At 44.0% G+C, this 16,505-nt stretch overlaps 1 protein-coding gene across 4 annotated transcripts in view; it reads left to right on the plus strand.

The window, feature by feature from the left end:
• The window catches only part of GRB7 (growth factor receptor bound protein 7), a 179,193-nt gene extending 166,504 nt beyond the window's left edge, over positions 1–12,689 (plus strand). For all 4 annotated transcript variants that reach the window (XM_075350133.1, XM_075350135.1, XM_075350137.1 and 1 more), the window contains 3 exons: positions 1,212–1,299; positions 5,590–5,683; positions 11,951–12,689. In XM_075350133.1, the coding sequence (XP_075206248.1) occupies positions 1,212–1,299; positions 5,590–5,683; positions 11,951–12,097 (329 nt within the window). In that variant the 3' untranslated portion in view covers positions 12,098–12,689. The remainder of the gene's footprint in view (positions 1–1,211; positions 1,300–5,589; positions 5,684–11,950) is intronic.
• Positions 12,690–16,505: the final 3,816 nt, after the last annotated feature.

Below are 16,505 nucleotides of genomic sequence, written 5' to 3' on the forward strand. Positions count from 1 at the left end.
ATCCTCCTTCTCCTTTTTTGTATCACTAGGTTTCACCTTATCCAAATTAAACTTTTCCAAGGGAAGCAGGGAAAAAATTTCCACATACTCCCCCTTCCAAATCTTTTCCCTCACCTCCTTTTTCAAATGAACCCCTAACTGCCCTTCAAAGCACACATAAATTTCACTCCGTGCCCTATCATCCAAACGCACTACCTCATCCTCCTTTTCTTTTTCCTTTTCCGCCTCCTTACTCGCACCCACGGAAGCCGCCCCACCAGCCTCCTGTCCCGTACCTGCCGCCGAGGTCGTGTCCCCCGCAGCAACATCGCGCACCGGCGCTTCTGTCCGCACTACCTCCGTGGGGCCCACCCACGCCCCCACCGGAGCCCCAGGCCCAGTCCGACTACCCCATTCCGCAGACAACCCCTGCAACACCCCCAAAAGCTGCCCCCAAAACTCTGGACCCGGTAAACCAGACTGCCCGACCGCACTCGCCCCCAGCGCAACGCGTCCCGCGACGGAACCCCCGCCCTCGCCCGCGCTACCCACAGCATGTAAACAAAGATCAATCGACGAAAGGGGAGGTAAACAGCACACCCCCCTCTCTTATACCTCTCCCAACACCCCACCCCTTCCTTGCTCCCCCCCAATCCCCTTACAGCTCCCTACTACCAATCCTGTACTCCCACACATCCCCCATCCCATGCAAACCTATTAACCCTTTCCTAACCTTGCACCCTCCCGATCGTCATGGGGTCCATTCACCCCTATGGGGGCTCACTGCCCTTCTTGATTGGGTGAATTTAGTGTGGAAGATCATTACTGACCACACAGAGCCCAGACCTCAACCCCCTCCACCTCCTGTGGAATGGACTAGAACAGACATTGTGAGCCAGGTCCTCTACCCCAATATCAGTGTCTGATCTCACAAATGCTCTTCAGGATGAATGGGCAAATATTCCCACAGACGCAATGCAAAGTCTTTATGAAAATCTTCCACAAAAAGGATAAGCTGTTTTAGCTGCAAAGAAGGCACCAACCAATCAATATTAATGTCTATGGATTTAGAATGAAATGTCATAAAAGCTCCTACAAGTATAATATTGAGGGACAACAATACTTTTGTCCATATAGGGTATATCTATTACATGATTTTGTTTGTCTACAGTTGTATAAGCTTCATTTACAGTTCATCCATAGTTACACCCATTGTATTTCCATCTTATCAGTGATACACAAGACTCAGCCGTGGTACCATGGGCGTCTGTCCCGAGATGAGACTCAACGCCTCATAACACAACAAGGAATGGTGGATGGGTAAGATCCATGTAATCATATTGTCATCAGCCTCAGCGCTTAATTAAGCATTTTTTAGTAAGGGAATGGCAGCCATTAAATATTAGTCCTCATATGGTTTTGTTATCCTGTTTACTATAAACATTGTGTTCTCCAGAAGCTTCTGATTTGTTCTGACTTAATCTAGACCTGTCATCAGGACATAGATCATTTTTCCCTGCCTTGCCTAACAACTCACTATAAATCACACTCCATAAGTCTGAGACTGAGTCATTAGTCTATACACACTTTATTATTATCCCTCAATTATTTTATATGCTTTATAGCTCTATGACACTGATTTGCCGGAATACCCAGAACTCTTTGTCTTCAGGTCATTTGCAATACAAAATTTATCATCAACAGAATTTCCTAGGCATGCTGTTTCTATCTGATGTATCTTGGCTAGTTATCAAAAATAGAGGGGATCCCACTCTGTTTTTTTGTTTTTTTTTTTAACTTATTTAAATAAATGGTTTGGTTTTTTTTAAATGGCATGGGATCCCCCCATTTTTCATAACCAGCCAAAGTAAAGCACACAGTTGGGGCTGGTATTTTTAGGGTGTCAAGGCCCATGGTTATTAAGTCCTTCTCAGCCTAAAAATAGCAGCCCGCAGCCACCCCAAAATTGGCGCATTTGTCGTGGGCGGGGAGGACGCCGCCGCTGCTGCGCTCTTGCTAACGCTCGGGTCCGGCGCTGCTGCGGCTGCTGCTCGGTGGCTCGAGCGGTGGGCCGGATCCGGGGACTCGAGCAGCGCTCCTTGCCCGTGAGTGAAAGGGGTGTTTGGTTTGGGGGATTTAGTCCGTGACGCCACCCACGGGTCGTGGTGAAGATGGGCACCACCGCTGCTCTTGACGGGGATCCCGGGAGCGATGGTAGGGAGCAGCTGCGATGTTGTTTTCCCCCTCCATGGGTAGGGGTCGGTGGTCACGGGGCCCGATGATGTGACGGGGAGGCAGAGTTGGTGAGGTGCAGGGTCGCTGGGACAGCGCGGCGCGGTGCCGGATGGCACGGGTGTACTCAGCAAGAGATGCACAAAGTCCTCGGTAAACCAAACGGCTGGCTGGACGGGTCCCGCAGCCGGCTGCAGTGTCTCTCCCCGGACAGGTGATGGCGGCTGTCTTTCCCTGCATCTTGAGGCGCTGGCCCTTGGGTCTCTAGCCTTAGGCGGTAGCTGTATACCCTCACGGTGTGGGCGGTTGCCTTCAATCGGGTCTTTGGCTGTTGGGAAACCCCTGGGGTTCCCGTCACACTCAGATTTGACTATTGTCGGCGGCTCCAAGCCTGGTCGGGGTCCGATGGCCCTGCCTGTGTGTGCTGGCTTCACTTCGCTCCCCGGTCGGTACCGGCGGGCCAATGCCCGGCCCCGGTCCTACGGTTCCGCGTTGCTTCACCACTCCTGCAGACGGCCACCACCGTCTGCCAACCTTGCTGTTGGTGCCTGGGCCACAAACCCAGACACCCAAGTGATCACTCCTCTCACTTCCAACTCCAAACTCTATCTGCCACTTTTCCCGCCTCCAGGCCTGTGAACTCCTCGGTGGGTGGGGCCAACCGCTTGGCTCCGCCCCACCTGGTGTGGCCATCAGACCCTGGAGGGAGGCAACAAGGGTTTTGTGTTTGGCTGGTGTCCCTGTCTACTGGGGGTGGAGTGTTTGTGTGTTATCTGTGACGACCTGGCTAGTCCAGGGCGCCACACATTCATTAGATGCGCCAATTCTGGTGCTTTACCTGGCTCTTCCCGATTTCCCTGGTGTGGTGGCAATCAGGGTAACACTTGTGGGGTTGATGTTAGCTGTGTAATATCAAGCCCTGGTGTTAGTAATGGAGAGATGTCTATCAGACACCTCCATTATTAACCCAGTAGATGTGAACCGAAAAAAACACACTAAAAATATTTTATTTAAAAAAAAAATCACCCGAATCTAGCCTTTATTCAGTAATTTATTACAAAAAAAAAGCTAATTCGAAGTAGCACACAAAAGCAAACCTGAAAGACATACAAAGAGAGATTTCAAGAAATTAAGACAGGACACAGTCCCTCGTTAACCAATTTATTCCCAAAAGGAGTCCCACGCAGCTCTGACATTGTCCACATGGAGGTCCAGCGACGTTCCCTGACTCGGTGGCTCAGCCTCTGCAGAATGTTGAGAGAACGAATCCCATAGGCTGAAACAGCCGGGTTTCACGTTCTACCATCTATGTGACCCGGCTGCTGTAAGCTGCGGTAACCTTAAGACGCCGCCTTTTGTCACTGCTGCTGGCGGTTCTCACGGAGCGCACCATGAGATCCGGCATTGGCCGCTTTTCCAGCCTATGGAGCTTGTTTTCTCACTATTCTGCATAGGCAGGGCTACTGAGTCTGGGAACGTGGTGGGACCTCTATGTGGTTTACAAAGAAGAAGAAAGTCCACAGCACCTTGTTTAGAGATTATATGTGGCTGTGCATCAGCACAATCAGCAACTCAGGAACGCACGTCCATGATCAAGGGATCACTTGAAGTAACATACCAAATAGTAAGGATGACAGTGTTCCTCTGGGTGTTGACAAAGACCACAAGGTTGAAACGTTGCTGTTACACATCGGATGGAATAAAGAATTTTACCTTTTTTTCACCCGGAGGAACACTGTCATCCTCACTATTCTCTATGTGGATTACGTCAGAGCTGCGTGGAAGTTCTTTTGGGAATTAATTGGGCAACAAGGGATTGTATCCTCTCTTTATATCTCACCCTGATAATACCAGCCCCCAGCTGTCTATTTTACCTTGGCTGGTTATAAAAAATGGTAAACCCCACACCGTTTTTTTATTTTGTTTTAATAATTTAAAAAAACAAACAAAATGAAACAGACTGGGATCCCCTCTATTTTTGATAATAAGTCATGGTACAGCAGACAGCTGAGGGTTGCAGCTCGCAGCTGCTGCTGTACTTGTGCTGCTTATCAAAAATAAGGGTATCACCATTTCATTTTTTTCCTTTAATTATTTATTTGGCTGAATATCTGTACTATCTATCTATCATTCATTTCAGTATCATGCATTTTTTTCCTGTGCGTGTCACACGGATATCACAAGGAGTGGCTCATGGGTGGAAAAAACGGACCGTGCAACACTTGTGGTTTTTAAACAGATGTGTGAAGGAGACCTTAATGGAAGTGCCAAAGACTGTCCAAATATAATGCCTGGCTATCTATGGCAGGTTCATTAAGAATGAGTGGAATGGCAATGTTCATGATCAACCATCGTTTCATTCACTTGGGATTCTTGAAAGCCCTGGTTCTCGAGACAAATGGAGGTCCCCTTTAAGCCACTACCAGACACCACTTACCAGAACAAATAGATTGGTTGTTTACAATAGAAATTGCCAGATTCTTTGCTCCCCCAACATCTACCATTTTTGCTGGTGAAAATCAGGTGGCTCCCATACACTTTAGATGGTGGCCTGTTTTACCTGGTTTGGAAATATTAAGGGCTTAGTGACACTGTCTGTTTAAGTTGCAACTTTGCTGCAATATTCATATAAAATCTCACCATTTTGAGTAGTTCTCTTGGTAGTTTTTTTTCCAGGACATGACAACCAAAGAGTGTAAAAAAAAATCCTGGCATATCATAAGGATAAGTTATGACCGTGGTGTCTGAACTCTGGCATAATCCTGAGAAGTGAGAACCAAAGCATTAAGGTCCCTTCCACTAATTTTCTGCACAGTGGTGCTCCTAGCCACCCACTGTGTAGAGAACCTCAACACAGACTGGGACTGTATAATGGCCGGTGGCCATCGCTGTTTATGTAAAATCTATGTAAGAGCAGCAGTTAATCAGCTCTGCTTCTTCTTCATTCTGAGCATGGGAGTCTCATCAGACGGATCGGCTCCAATTAGTAAATGATTACATATTCTATTATTTCATATGAATACCCATTAGCCTATGTCTTCAGATTACTTCACTCTCATATGTAAACACTGTTTCTTCAGAAAGGAAGAGGACTTGAACTCTAGCACCACCTATTGGACATAGCGATCTAAAAGTCAATATCGATCCTTTAATAAGCCTTGTCACAAGGGTAACTAGCCAAACCAGACACTCCATTTTCAGACACAAGTTTTAGGGTGCTTGCCTCTCATTAGTGCAAAGCAGGAGATATTATTTGACTTCATGAATAGCCTCTGATAGGGGGTCTGAGTGTAAACATTTTTCCTTGTGCAGAGTGCCATGTCAGCGTAAGGAGACTTATAGGCCTTTCTCATAAACATTTTTTCTGTCTCTTTGCAGAGTTTTTCTAGTGCGAGAAAGCACAAGAAACCCCAAAGGATTTGTCCTGTCATTGTGTCATGTACAGAAGATCAAGCACTACCTCATCTTACCGGTATGTGACTGCAACAGGAGAACTTGGGCTGCAGCTCTGCAATGTGTCCAGCAATTATGGCTGTGAAGCAGCAGAGTTTAATGAGCTTGTTTAACTACCGGTCTCAGATTGATAACGAGAGAGCCATTAATTCTGTCCCAACTGTCAGATAAGCCAGTTATAATGATTGCAGCATATTTTATTACAAGCCTTTTGACCTGTTTATCTTTCGCAGAATCTCATTATTCTGTTCTTGCATTCCTTGCACCTGTCTCTTCTGGCTCTCCCCCATCCATTTCACACCCATAAATATCTCTTGACCAGCATTTTTAATTACGAACCTTGTTTTTTTCTAATGAATGTGTACATACAATGGTCTCTAAGTCTCAAATACCTGCTGTAGGTTAGCAGAGCCTGCTGGCAGTTGGGATTTTGCAACAGCTGGAGAGTCCAGACTTACAGTGCACCCATTACCTACCACAGTAAAGATCATACTGGGAGCTGTTAGCCACATGTCTGTTTTCTGAGGCTATATTATAATGGCCTGTGAGTTCATTTAGGAGACATCTTCCATTCTGAAGATGACATAATAGTCTACAACTTAATTTATACCACCCCCCAATTTACCGTGTTAAATGATTACCAATCAACTACTAGTTTGGTGCTTGGTGGTTGTTTAAAGTGAACCTGACAGCTGATGCATTGTGCCTAATCCACGGGGAACATGTGTCAGACACTGGCTGAATGATTTCAGCCAGGTATGTTTGACTCTGAAACACTGCAGGGTGTCAGAGAAGAACAAACTTTAAAAGCTGCTGAGGACCGAGAAGCACGGGAGACTATTCCTACAGTTAGATCTTGGGTATGTTCTTCCTGCTCACTCCCCTTCAGTGACAGATATCTCCATGTGGGCATGTTTGTCACTCCAGGGGAGTGGGTGGGAAGAAACTGTCGGGAATCATCTTGTCCGACTAGTTTTCCATGCAGCTTGGTCTACAACAGCTTTTAAAGTTTGTTTTTCTCTGAAATGTTGCATACCTGGCTGAATTTAAAGTTTTCAAAATATCTCAATATTTAAATAGTATCAAGTATGAGTACCACGTGCAGAATTACACACTATCAATGTGGTTATTAAACCCTTCAAAATCATGACGTACTTGTACGTGATAGATCGTAATACTCCTATTAATGCAGGCTCACACACTGAGCCTGCACCTATCATTGCACATGTCATCTTATCTGATCAACCGACATGTGCCTCTGACAATAGCTGGTGGATCGGAGATTCACCCACCACTTTTAACTAGTTAAATCCCGCTATCATTCTCTGACAGCAGGATGTAACGTGCGTCAGTAGGGAGCCCATCACTCCCTGCTCATATTAGTGGCCCCGTACCGTGATCATGAGGTTACTATGGGTTGTCATGACAGCTAGGGGGTGGCTGATAACCCCTGCCACTGTCATGACATAGTTCCTGTGAACGCCGGCAGAGCACCGGGATTCACAGGAAGACAACATTTGTGCTGTACAGAGCAGTACTGTATAACAAGCGATTGGAGTATATGAGCAGTATACACCAATTAATAAAAAATACACATATTTGGTATCCCTGCATTCAGAAATGTCCGATCTATCAAAATCTAAAATAAATAATCTGATCGGTAATCAGTGTAACAAAAAAAAATTAAAAACCCAGAATTACCTCTTTTTTGGGCTGCCACAACATTGCAATAAGAGGCGATCAAAGCATCACATCTACTCAAAAATAGCATTTGTAAAAACGTCAACTCAGGGAGCAAAAAATAAGACATCACACAGTCCCATATCCTGAAAAATGAGTATGTCACAGTTTTTCGGAAAATGGCGACAAAGCACCTTTTTTTGGGACAAATTTGGGATTTTCTTTCACCAATTAAATAATACAAATTATACATGTTTGGTATCTACGAACTCGTACTGACCTGGAGAATCATATTGCCAGGTCAGTTCTACTATATAGAGAACATGGTAAATAAAAATAAAAAACCCCAAACAATTGCACTTTTTTTGCAATTGCACCACACTTGGAATTTTTTCCTGTTTTCTAGCACATTATATGGTAAAATTAATGGTTTAATTCAAAAGTACAACTCATTCCACGAAAAAGCTCATATGGGTATGTTGACAGAAAATTTAAAAAGTTATGACTCATGGAAGGAGGAAAAAACGAGAGTGAAAAATTGTTGGTTGGTGAAGGGGTTAATAGTTGTTTGTGGAATGTTCTGAATGCACGTGGACATACAAAATCATCAAGATCTGCTGCTGGCAGCTCCTTAAGCAAATTCCGGCCAGTAATGTCCCAGATGTGTTCAATAGCAGACACTGCAGACCATATTAGCAGATTTAGACCACACAGGCTAATGTCAGTAGCACAAGCAATAGGGTACTGTTGTGTTGAAAAATGACTCCATTACCATATCACTTTAATGCCAAAGCATTTAGAGTACCTGGAATAAACACTAGATGGGTCCATCTGACATCATCATCTCGAGAGTAGAGCCATTGTGACATTCCCTTAGGCCCCTTTCACACGTCAGTGATTCTGGTACGTTTGTGCTTTTTTTCAAACGTCCCAGAATCACTGACATACGCAGACCCATTATAATGAATGGGTCTGCTCACACGTCAGTGATTTTTCACTGCACGTGTCTCCGTGCAGCGTACCCGCGTGTGCGTGATTGCTGCACGGAGACATGTCCATTTTTTTCTGGCATCACTGATGTTCCACGGACCACGCAGTGGTGTGGTCCGTGAAACATGTGCCAGAAAAAAACGTGCTTTTAAAATAAACATTTTAACTCACCCGGCGTCCAGCGATGTCCTCTGCAGCCCGTTCTCCCTGCTGCTTCTGAGCCGGCTCATTATTGTCGCGCATATTGATTATGCGCGACACAGCCGACCCGGAAGCAGCTGCTGCGGGGGTCACCGCCGGCCGGATGCTGCACCGCGGGAGCGATCAGCACCATGGACAGTGGGAGCGCGCACAGGTGAGTAGTTTTCTAAGTGCAATCACGGGCCACGGAGAACGGAGCCCGGATTGCACTTAGACAACCCACGTGTGCCGTGAATCACGGCACACGCAGGGACATGTGCGTGTTTTACACGCCAGTGAAAAACGTCACTGTTTTTCACTGACGTGTGAAACGGGCCTTACAAAGACATTGTCAGAGAATTTTCTACATGGTATCTGGATGGAGACCAAAGGCTGAAATAGATCAATTGGAGCTGGCATGGTCTATCCTCTTGAGTCATGAGTCCTGCTTTTGTCTCGGACAGCACGGTACCTGGAGATTGGTTTGGAGAAATAGTCATACCACTGGTTGCCCATGTGGTCTCCAAAGTGTCTAGGAGTCATTTTTCAATGCGACTATGCCAAAGCTGCATATTGCTCATGCTACTGTGAGCAATCTTTCTGGCCTAAATGTGCTACCATGGCCTGCAGCGTCTCCGGACTTGTCTCTTATCGAGCACATCTGTTTCCCCGTTGCCAAAGGGAGTTGGCAGCAGCGGATCTTGATGATTTCTTTGATGATTCCTCAACCAATTATTAATACCTCATTGATACCAGCCAAGCCATATAAGTGCAGATTTTTATACTTGATTCTGAATAAATGAAGATGTTTTGAAATGTTATTTCCATTTTCTCATCATTTGCATATCATTACCATGTTTATTCATCCTGTGATTTCAATAATTCCATTACTTTGCTATGTTGGTGTTGCAAAGCCTCTGTTTGCCCCTAGACAACAGGCAACAACAATTACTATGAGGTGCATAAAGGTAGTGACATGTTTGTCCCTATCTCATTTTGGCGTAATATTCAAACAATTATTTTTTTATTTCCGTTTTTTCCCCAATTAAAAGTTGCTTGTACACAAATTGGCAAACAGATGTATGTGATTAGCAAGCAAGCCGGCTGACTCATAGGCCAAAATGTCTATGGTCCAACCGCCTCTAGGTAATGACTGCTACAGTTGTCAATGACCATTTGCACTAAATATCTGGAATGAAATGGGATCATAACAGTTAAAATATATTAATTACCTAATGTGTATAAGAGCATTAAGATCTGACATGGCAACTCCTCTTAAATTGTGAACATAAGCACAGCAAATAAGAAGAAAAAGCATCATGTGTCTATAACTTGCCATTACAATGGGGGTCTTTTACAAACATAAGATGTCATCTATTGAAGAGGGAAGATGATATCAGACCAATGCATGTGTGATAGAGGGGTCGATTGTATAATTCAGTTGCTTTCTAGGAATGTGGAATGAACGTCACTAGAGGTGACAATGCAATGTGCCTCTAGCAACTTCTACATTTTTTTTCCAGGATTGGTTATTACATGAACCTTAATGACAGGCGGGCACATATCCTGACTCACCAAACTACATTTTCTTTATATGCCTTCAGCGTAGATATGAAAGCTTAAATGACATGATTTTTTTCTAGCTGAATCCTTTCTGATGGGTTCAATAAATTAGTGGAATCATTCTGAGCGATTGCATTAACTCTTCTATATAAAATCGTGTGTCGAAACGAAAAGCCACCGTAGACTTTGCATGAAAGTAGCGAAGCTTGTTTAAATGACCAGACATCACCTCTCCTGACCACCATTCTTTGCCATATTTTTAAATCATGAACAGCCCCCTTTATGTTCTGTTCTAACAACCCAGCAACTTTTGCCACGAAATGCGAGGATCTTGGACACCATTACTTTGGGTTATCTCTTAGATGACCATAAAAAGGACCCCTGCACCTGATTACAGATATTGCTGGAAATATTCTAGGAATTCCTGGACAGAAATCCAGTATGATGTTGTCAGTATGTCGTTCCATACAGCATAGTGGGTTGTCTTACCATTACAACCTCTTACCTGATTAGCTGTCATTATCAGAGAAAGTTGTTAAAGGAAGACCCCTCTTTAAGATGTCCACTAAGCACTAAGATAGAAGCTACCCTGGTAGGAGATCGAAAAATGAGAAAAATTCCAGCATCGGATTCTGTTTCATATGAGTAAAAGTCCATTTTATAAAAAAATTAAGAAAATCAACACATCTTAAAAACATGAAATCAATTCTTACGCATTTCAAACCAAAGAAAATAGACTCTTAGTCATATGACCGGTGCTGGAATTTTTCTTATTTTTCTGTCATCTTCTTACCTGGGAGTCCCGCCTCAGATTTTCATGCATTGATATAGACTTCAATTCATTGCTATAACACTGTAGACTGAAAGATTTGTTTCCTTTTTCTTCTTATTCCTGGTAGGAGAACCTGTTTATAGTGGCCAACTTTGTCACAATTTGTCACCCTAAAAAATGACTTATCTGCAGCATGTAAATGAGGATATGATTATTAAAAAGTTTGTCCACTACTTTTACATTGATGGCTTATCCTCAGGATAGGTCATCAATGTCTGATAGGCCGGGGTCCGACACCCCGCACCCCCGCCGATCAGCTGTTCTCGGTCCTGGGTGTCCGAAATGCTGAGTTCTGGAGCTGCTCTGTCTTCTGATATCAGCTGAAGCCGGGTACTGCACATTTGCCTCCCATTTTAATCAATAGGAGGTGGATGTGCAGTACGCATACGCAGCCGATATCAGAAGATGAAGCAGCTCCGGAACTCAGTATTTCCGGCTTCCTGCTGACGCCGCTGGGACCTGGAACAGCTGATTAGCGGGGGTGCAGGTATGTCGGACCCCGGCCGATCAGATATTGATGACCTATTTTAAGGATAGGCCATCAATAAAAGTAGGGAACAACCTCTTTAATAATGGCCATTGCCAGCTAGCTCCCAGCTTGTGTGGATGGCTTCTATCATGGTTTGATGGGAAGTAAAAATAAATATGTGAGACAATATATGAATATGTATGGAGACATCAACTTCTGATAACAATATGAGCTTTATTTCCCATCTACTAGTTGAGTTGACAACTTGAAACTGCATGTGTATGCATTGCTCTACAGCACCATATATCGTAAATTTGTACTGATCACACATTTGAATCCTTATCTCGTTTTAATACAAGTAAAATATATCTTTGTACCGTGTTAGCCAGTAGAGATTCCTGTTGTGTATAAATACGTGACTCTTCAGATTTTGTGTTATACCATGCCTGATGAAGAGACCTGAGTAGTCTCGAAAGCTTGCAATTATTACCATCTTTTCAGTTAGCCATTAAAAGGTATCAACCACTGAGGACTCTCTGTTCTTTTAAACAATTTTTTTTATCTCGTTTTAGTGTGAGGAAGATGGAAAGCCTTTCTACTCGATGGATGATGGACAAACCAAGTTTGTAGACCTTATCCAGTTGGTTGAGTTCCACCAGATCAATAGGGGGATCCTACCATGCACCCTGAAGCATTACTGCACTTCTGTAGCCCTGTAAAAAGATTCTTGATAACCACAAAGCAAGGATGGAACAGACCTCTTGAAGAAAAAATTACGATTTAAGACGGATGTTTCCATAAGGTGATTGATGCATCACTGTGTGAAAGATGGCACAAGTTCTCTGCTGGGATTTGTAAATTATTACTAGATTGTTACTGTGTGGATCCAAATCCTCGCCTGAGTGGATGAAGTTGTATCAGGAAGCACACAGTCAATAAGCTAAACTTTTTCTCTTCTTTGTGATGCTACAATCATCTTTGCAGGACTGTTAGGCGACAGCAGAATGACATTTGGTGGCTAAATTCCAGTGGAAGACAAGCTTTCCATAATCTTCTATGCCCTCTGAGAGATGGCAGGAGAAGGGCACCTGGAAAGGAATGTTAAACTGTGCATCTGTTGCTGAGGGCACTGTACTGTAAATATCTACAAGGCCAGTTCATTGTCAAATATTTTATATAAGAAATCGTAAAGGATATTATATTTTTTCCTCTATTTTCTCTTATTTTGTACAGAAATCTTTAAACACAATCTACATATGAAGAGGAGCAGTTTATTTATATGTATCCAAAAATGTCACAATAATAAAAAACATGTTCACTACTCTAGTTTTCTCTGATTTTAGGGGTCAGTATTAGGCTCTATTCACACCAACATCATGGCTTCTATTTATATGACAGATTGGAACATATATCGGTGGATCCCATTGGCTTAAAAATGTATTTTGTCAGGAGTCCCGCAAAGTTTCCATAAATTTGATAAAAGGAATAGAGCTGCATACACATTATTTTTGTAATCAGAAATGATCACTAAGGCTATGTGTGCACTAGGCCGTTTTACCCGCGGATTTACCCGCGGTTTTGCTGCGGAAATTTCTTGAGAAACCTTTGAAATCTTTCATCAGACATTTCCCAGCAAAACCTATGGGAAAAAAATAGCTGTGCGCACGCTGCGTTTTTTTCTCAAAATAATTCTTTGTGAAGATTTTCTTGAGAAAATTTCTCGAGAAAATGTGCATGTCACTTCTTTTCCGCAGGTACCTGCGGTATACCCCCGGAATTTCACTCCATTCACTGTAATGTAATCGCGAAATTCCGGGGGTATACCGCAGGTAGCAAATGATGTGCGGTATACCCCCGGTATAGCCGCGATTTACCTGCGGTAATGCTCATCGCTGCCTGCGGTTTTGCAGGGAGTGATGTCATTATCCAGGAAGAGGAAGCGGAGCAGAGTAAACACACACGTCACACTCCCTGGATGCCACACAGAAGCGCTTCCGTGTGACGTCCGGCGGGTGCCCGTGCAGTCTGTGTCCCGCTCCGGCCCCGCCGCTGCTAGCCCTGCAGTGTGTCAGTGTCTGCCTGCCCTGCAGTGCCAGTGTCTGCCCGCAGTATCGGCTGCTTGTCACCCTGCAGCGCAGGCAGACACTGACACACAGCAGTGCGTGCAGCCGCGGGGATGACAGGCGCTGCTGTCAGGAGGTGAGATGAGATCATTACCTGCTGTGACGATCTCCTGCCTCCTGACGTCATCGCGGTCACTGCTGTCTATGCCCGTCTCGCGAGCGGCCCGTGACTGTCACTAGCGGTGACGTCACGGGCTCTCGCGATACTGCTGACAACGAGGCGGGCATAGAAGTCAGTGACAGCGCTGACGTCAGCAGTACAGGAGATGATCACAGCAGGTAATGATCTCATCTATCCTCCTGACAGCAGCGCTCGTCATCCCCTGCAGTGACCTGGGCTATTGATGTTAGCTCAGGTCACTGCATTGCTCTCCCAGCCAATGGGGAACATTCTGTTCTTCATGGACTGGGACAGTGACTATGGTATGGATCGCCGTGGGACGCCCCCCCCCCCCTTATTGGATTACACTGGACATGGAATTGATTGTTCTTATCAATAAATTGGTGAAAGAGGGAATGTGGGGAGTGTTTTTTTTCAAATCAAACTTTTTTTGTTGTCTATTTTATATTTCTTACTGACTGGGTTTGTGATGTCAGGTATCTGATAGACGCGTGACATCACTAACCCCAGGGCTTGATGCCAGGTGACATTACACATCTGGCATCAACCCCATATATTACCTCATTTGCCACCGCACCAGGGCAACGGGATGAGTTGGGGCGAAGCGCCAGGATTGGCACGTCTAATGGATGCGCCACTTCTGGGGCGGCTGTAGCCTGCTATTTTTAGGCTGGGGAGTGTCCAATAACAGTGGACCTCCCTAGTCTGAGAATATCAGACCCCAGCTGTCCGCTTTACCTTGGCTGGTGATCCAATTTGGGGGGGACCCCGCGTTTTTTGTTTTAAATTATTTATTTAATGTAAAATAACAGTGTGGGGTGCCCTCTGTTTTGAATTACCAGCCAAGGTGAAGCTGTCAGCTGTGGTTTGCAGGCTGCAGCCGTCTGCTTTACCCTAGCTGGCTACAAAAATAGGGGGAACCCCACGTCATTTTTTTTTAATTATTTATTTTTTGGCTAAATACAAGGCTAGGCACCCTTTAGTGCCACATGAAAGTCACTAAAGGGTGCCGGCTTAGAATATGCAGGGGGGTGGGACATTATATAGGTCTTTCTCATCTATCTATCTATCTATTCATCTATCCATATTTCCCTCTATCCATTATCTGTCTATCTATCGATTATCTATCTATTATCTATATTATTTATTTCTGTTCAACATAAAAAAACCACAGGGACCAACCTGCGAAAAAAACGCGGCAAAACCGCGGCAAAATTTGGTGCGTTTTTTTACCGCAGGTGCGGTAATCTTCAACTCCCAGAAGTTTCTCAAGAAATTTTCTTGAGAAAAATCCCTTTTCTAGTGCGCACATAGCCTAATAGAGGAAAGGTAAATAGTAGTCATGCATGGACCAGGACTGTAAAAGTGCAGTTTTTTTTTAAATTATTTATTTACATAATTAAAAAAAAAAAAGCTGCATGTGGTTCCTTTTATTTTGATACACAGCCAAGATAAGCGCATGGCTGGGGGCTGCAGCCTGCAGCCGTATGCTTTATCTGGGCTGGTTGTCAATTTATTTATTTTTTTATTTATTTTTACTCCCATCTACAGTGACCCGCAGACAGGGTCTATGATTAGTTGCATTAAGATGCTGTCACACAGGGTGGGGGCGTTTCTGACTGCAACCAATCACAGACACCAGAACTGCTGGTGGGCGGGGAAGGCAGTGAATATGAATAAGCAATAATGAGTGGCCCCAGAAGAAGGAGTGAGTTGGAAGCAGTGTACATCTGCGCGGTAACTCAGTAAGTGTGAAGCGCTTACTGCAATTCCCCTATCCCTTCTACCACCATGTTTATGCACTGGATTCTGGTCCCCATAGAATTATATGGGGACAGGCGTCCAGCCAGATATCCGGTATCAATTCCGGGCCGGAACCAGGTTTGTTTTTTTTTTAAATTCGGTTAGATCTGCGGGTCGTGGTTATCTGCGAGTCCGCCCATCACTAGTAAACAGAGCTTTAATGAGAAAAAATCATCACGGTTAGGAAACCTATAAGCCCTATAAACCAGTGTACTCAAGCAATCCCAATTTGTCATGTTTTCAGGATTTGTTTAGTAATGTACAGGTTATTTAATTACGTCCAGTGCCTGACTAATTGCCCCATCCTTCTGTAGGTCCCCTGAACCTGTAATGCTATAAACAGTATTGATCTTTAAGTAGCATGCAATAGAGCAGGATGAGCTGATCAGATTGATATACATTTTTGAGAGAAGTTTCAGTAAAACTTACATTTTGGTCCTAGTCAGTGATTGACCGTCTTCCCTGTATGATGTGTATGCAGAGATAGCTGTCAATCACTAAGTAGGACCACCCACTGGACTCCTATTTATACACCAGAAATCAGAGAATAAAATACAAGTTATACTGAATCTTTCCCACAAACCTATATATTATTCTGCTCAGCTTCTCCTTCTCTTTACCATGCTATCTGTATATTAGACTGCATGTACACTATGACGGGTTCCCTTTAAAGCATGATGTAGAAGCACATCTTCGATATTTCCATCTCAAATCAAGTAGCATTTATTACATGTCTCTGTATTCTTCAACAACCTAGCAATGTACTTTTTGGAAATATGCTCAAACCGCTCCTATTTGGGACAGCGCCGTGGAAAAACCCTGTTGAAAATTGAAAGATAAAGTATTAAGAGTGCCTGAAAACTTGTGATTGGGAAAAGGCTCCCACTTTTGCTTATTCCATAAGAGGTTCTCGTATTTTTGTTGCCAAAAAATAAAGTAGTTTGCAGCACTATTCCTGCCATGAAAAATACCCCAACAGGCATCTGATGGTGATGAACCCAACTATGAGACAAAGGAATCAATTCAAAATGTCTGTCAAGGCTTTGGTTTGACTAAAAGCAACAAAACTCAAAATCGTAA

This window comes from Anomaloglossus baeobatrachus, chromosome 5, assembly GCF_048569485.1.
Source record: "Anomaloglossus baeobatrachus isolate aAnoBae1 chromosome 5, aAnoBae1.hap1, whole genome shotgun sequence".
Taxonomy (NCBI): Eukaryota; Metazoa; Chordata; class Amphibia; order Anura; family Aromobatidae; genus Anomaloglossus; species Anomaloglossus baeobatrachus.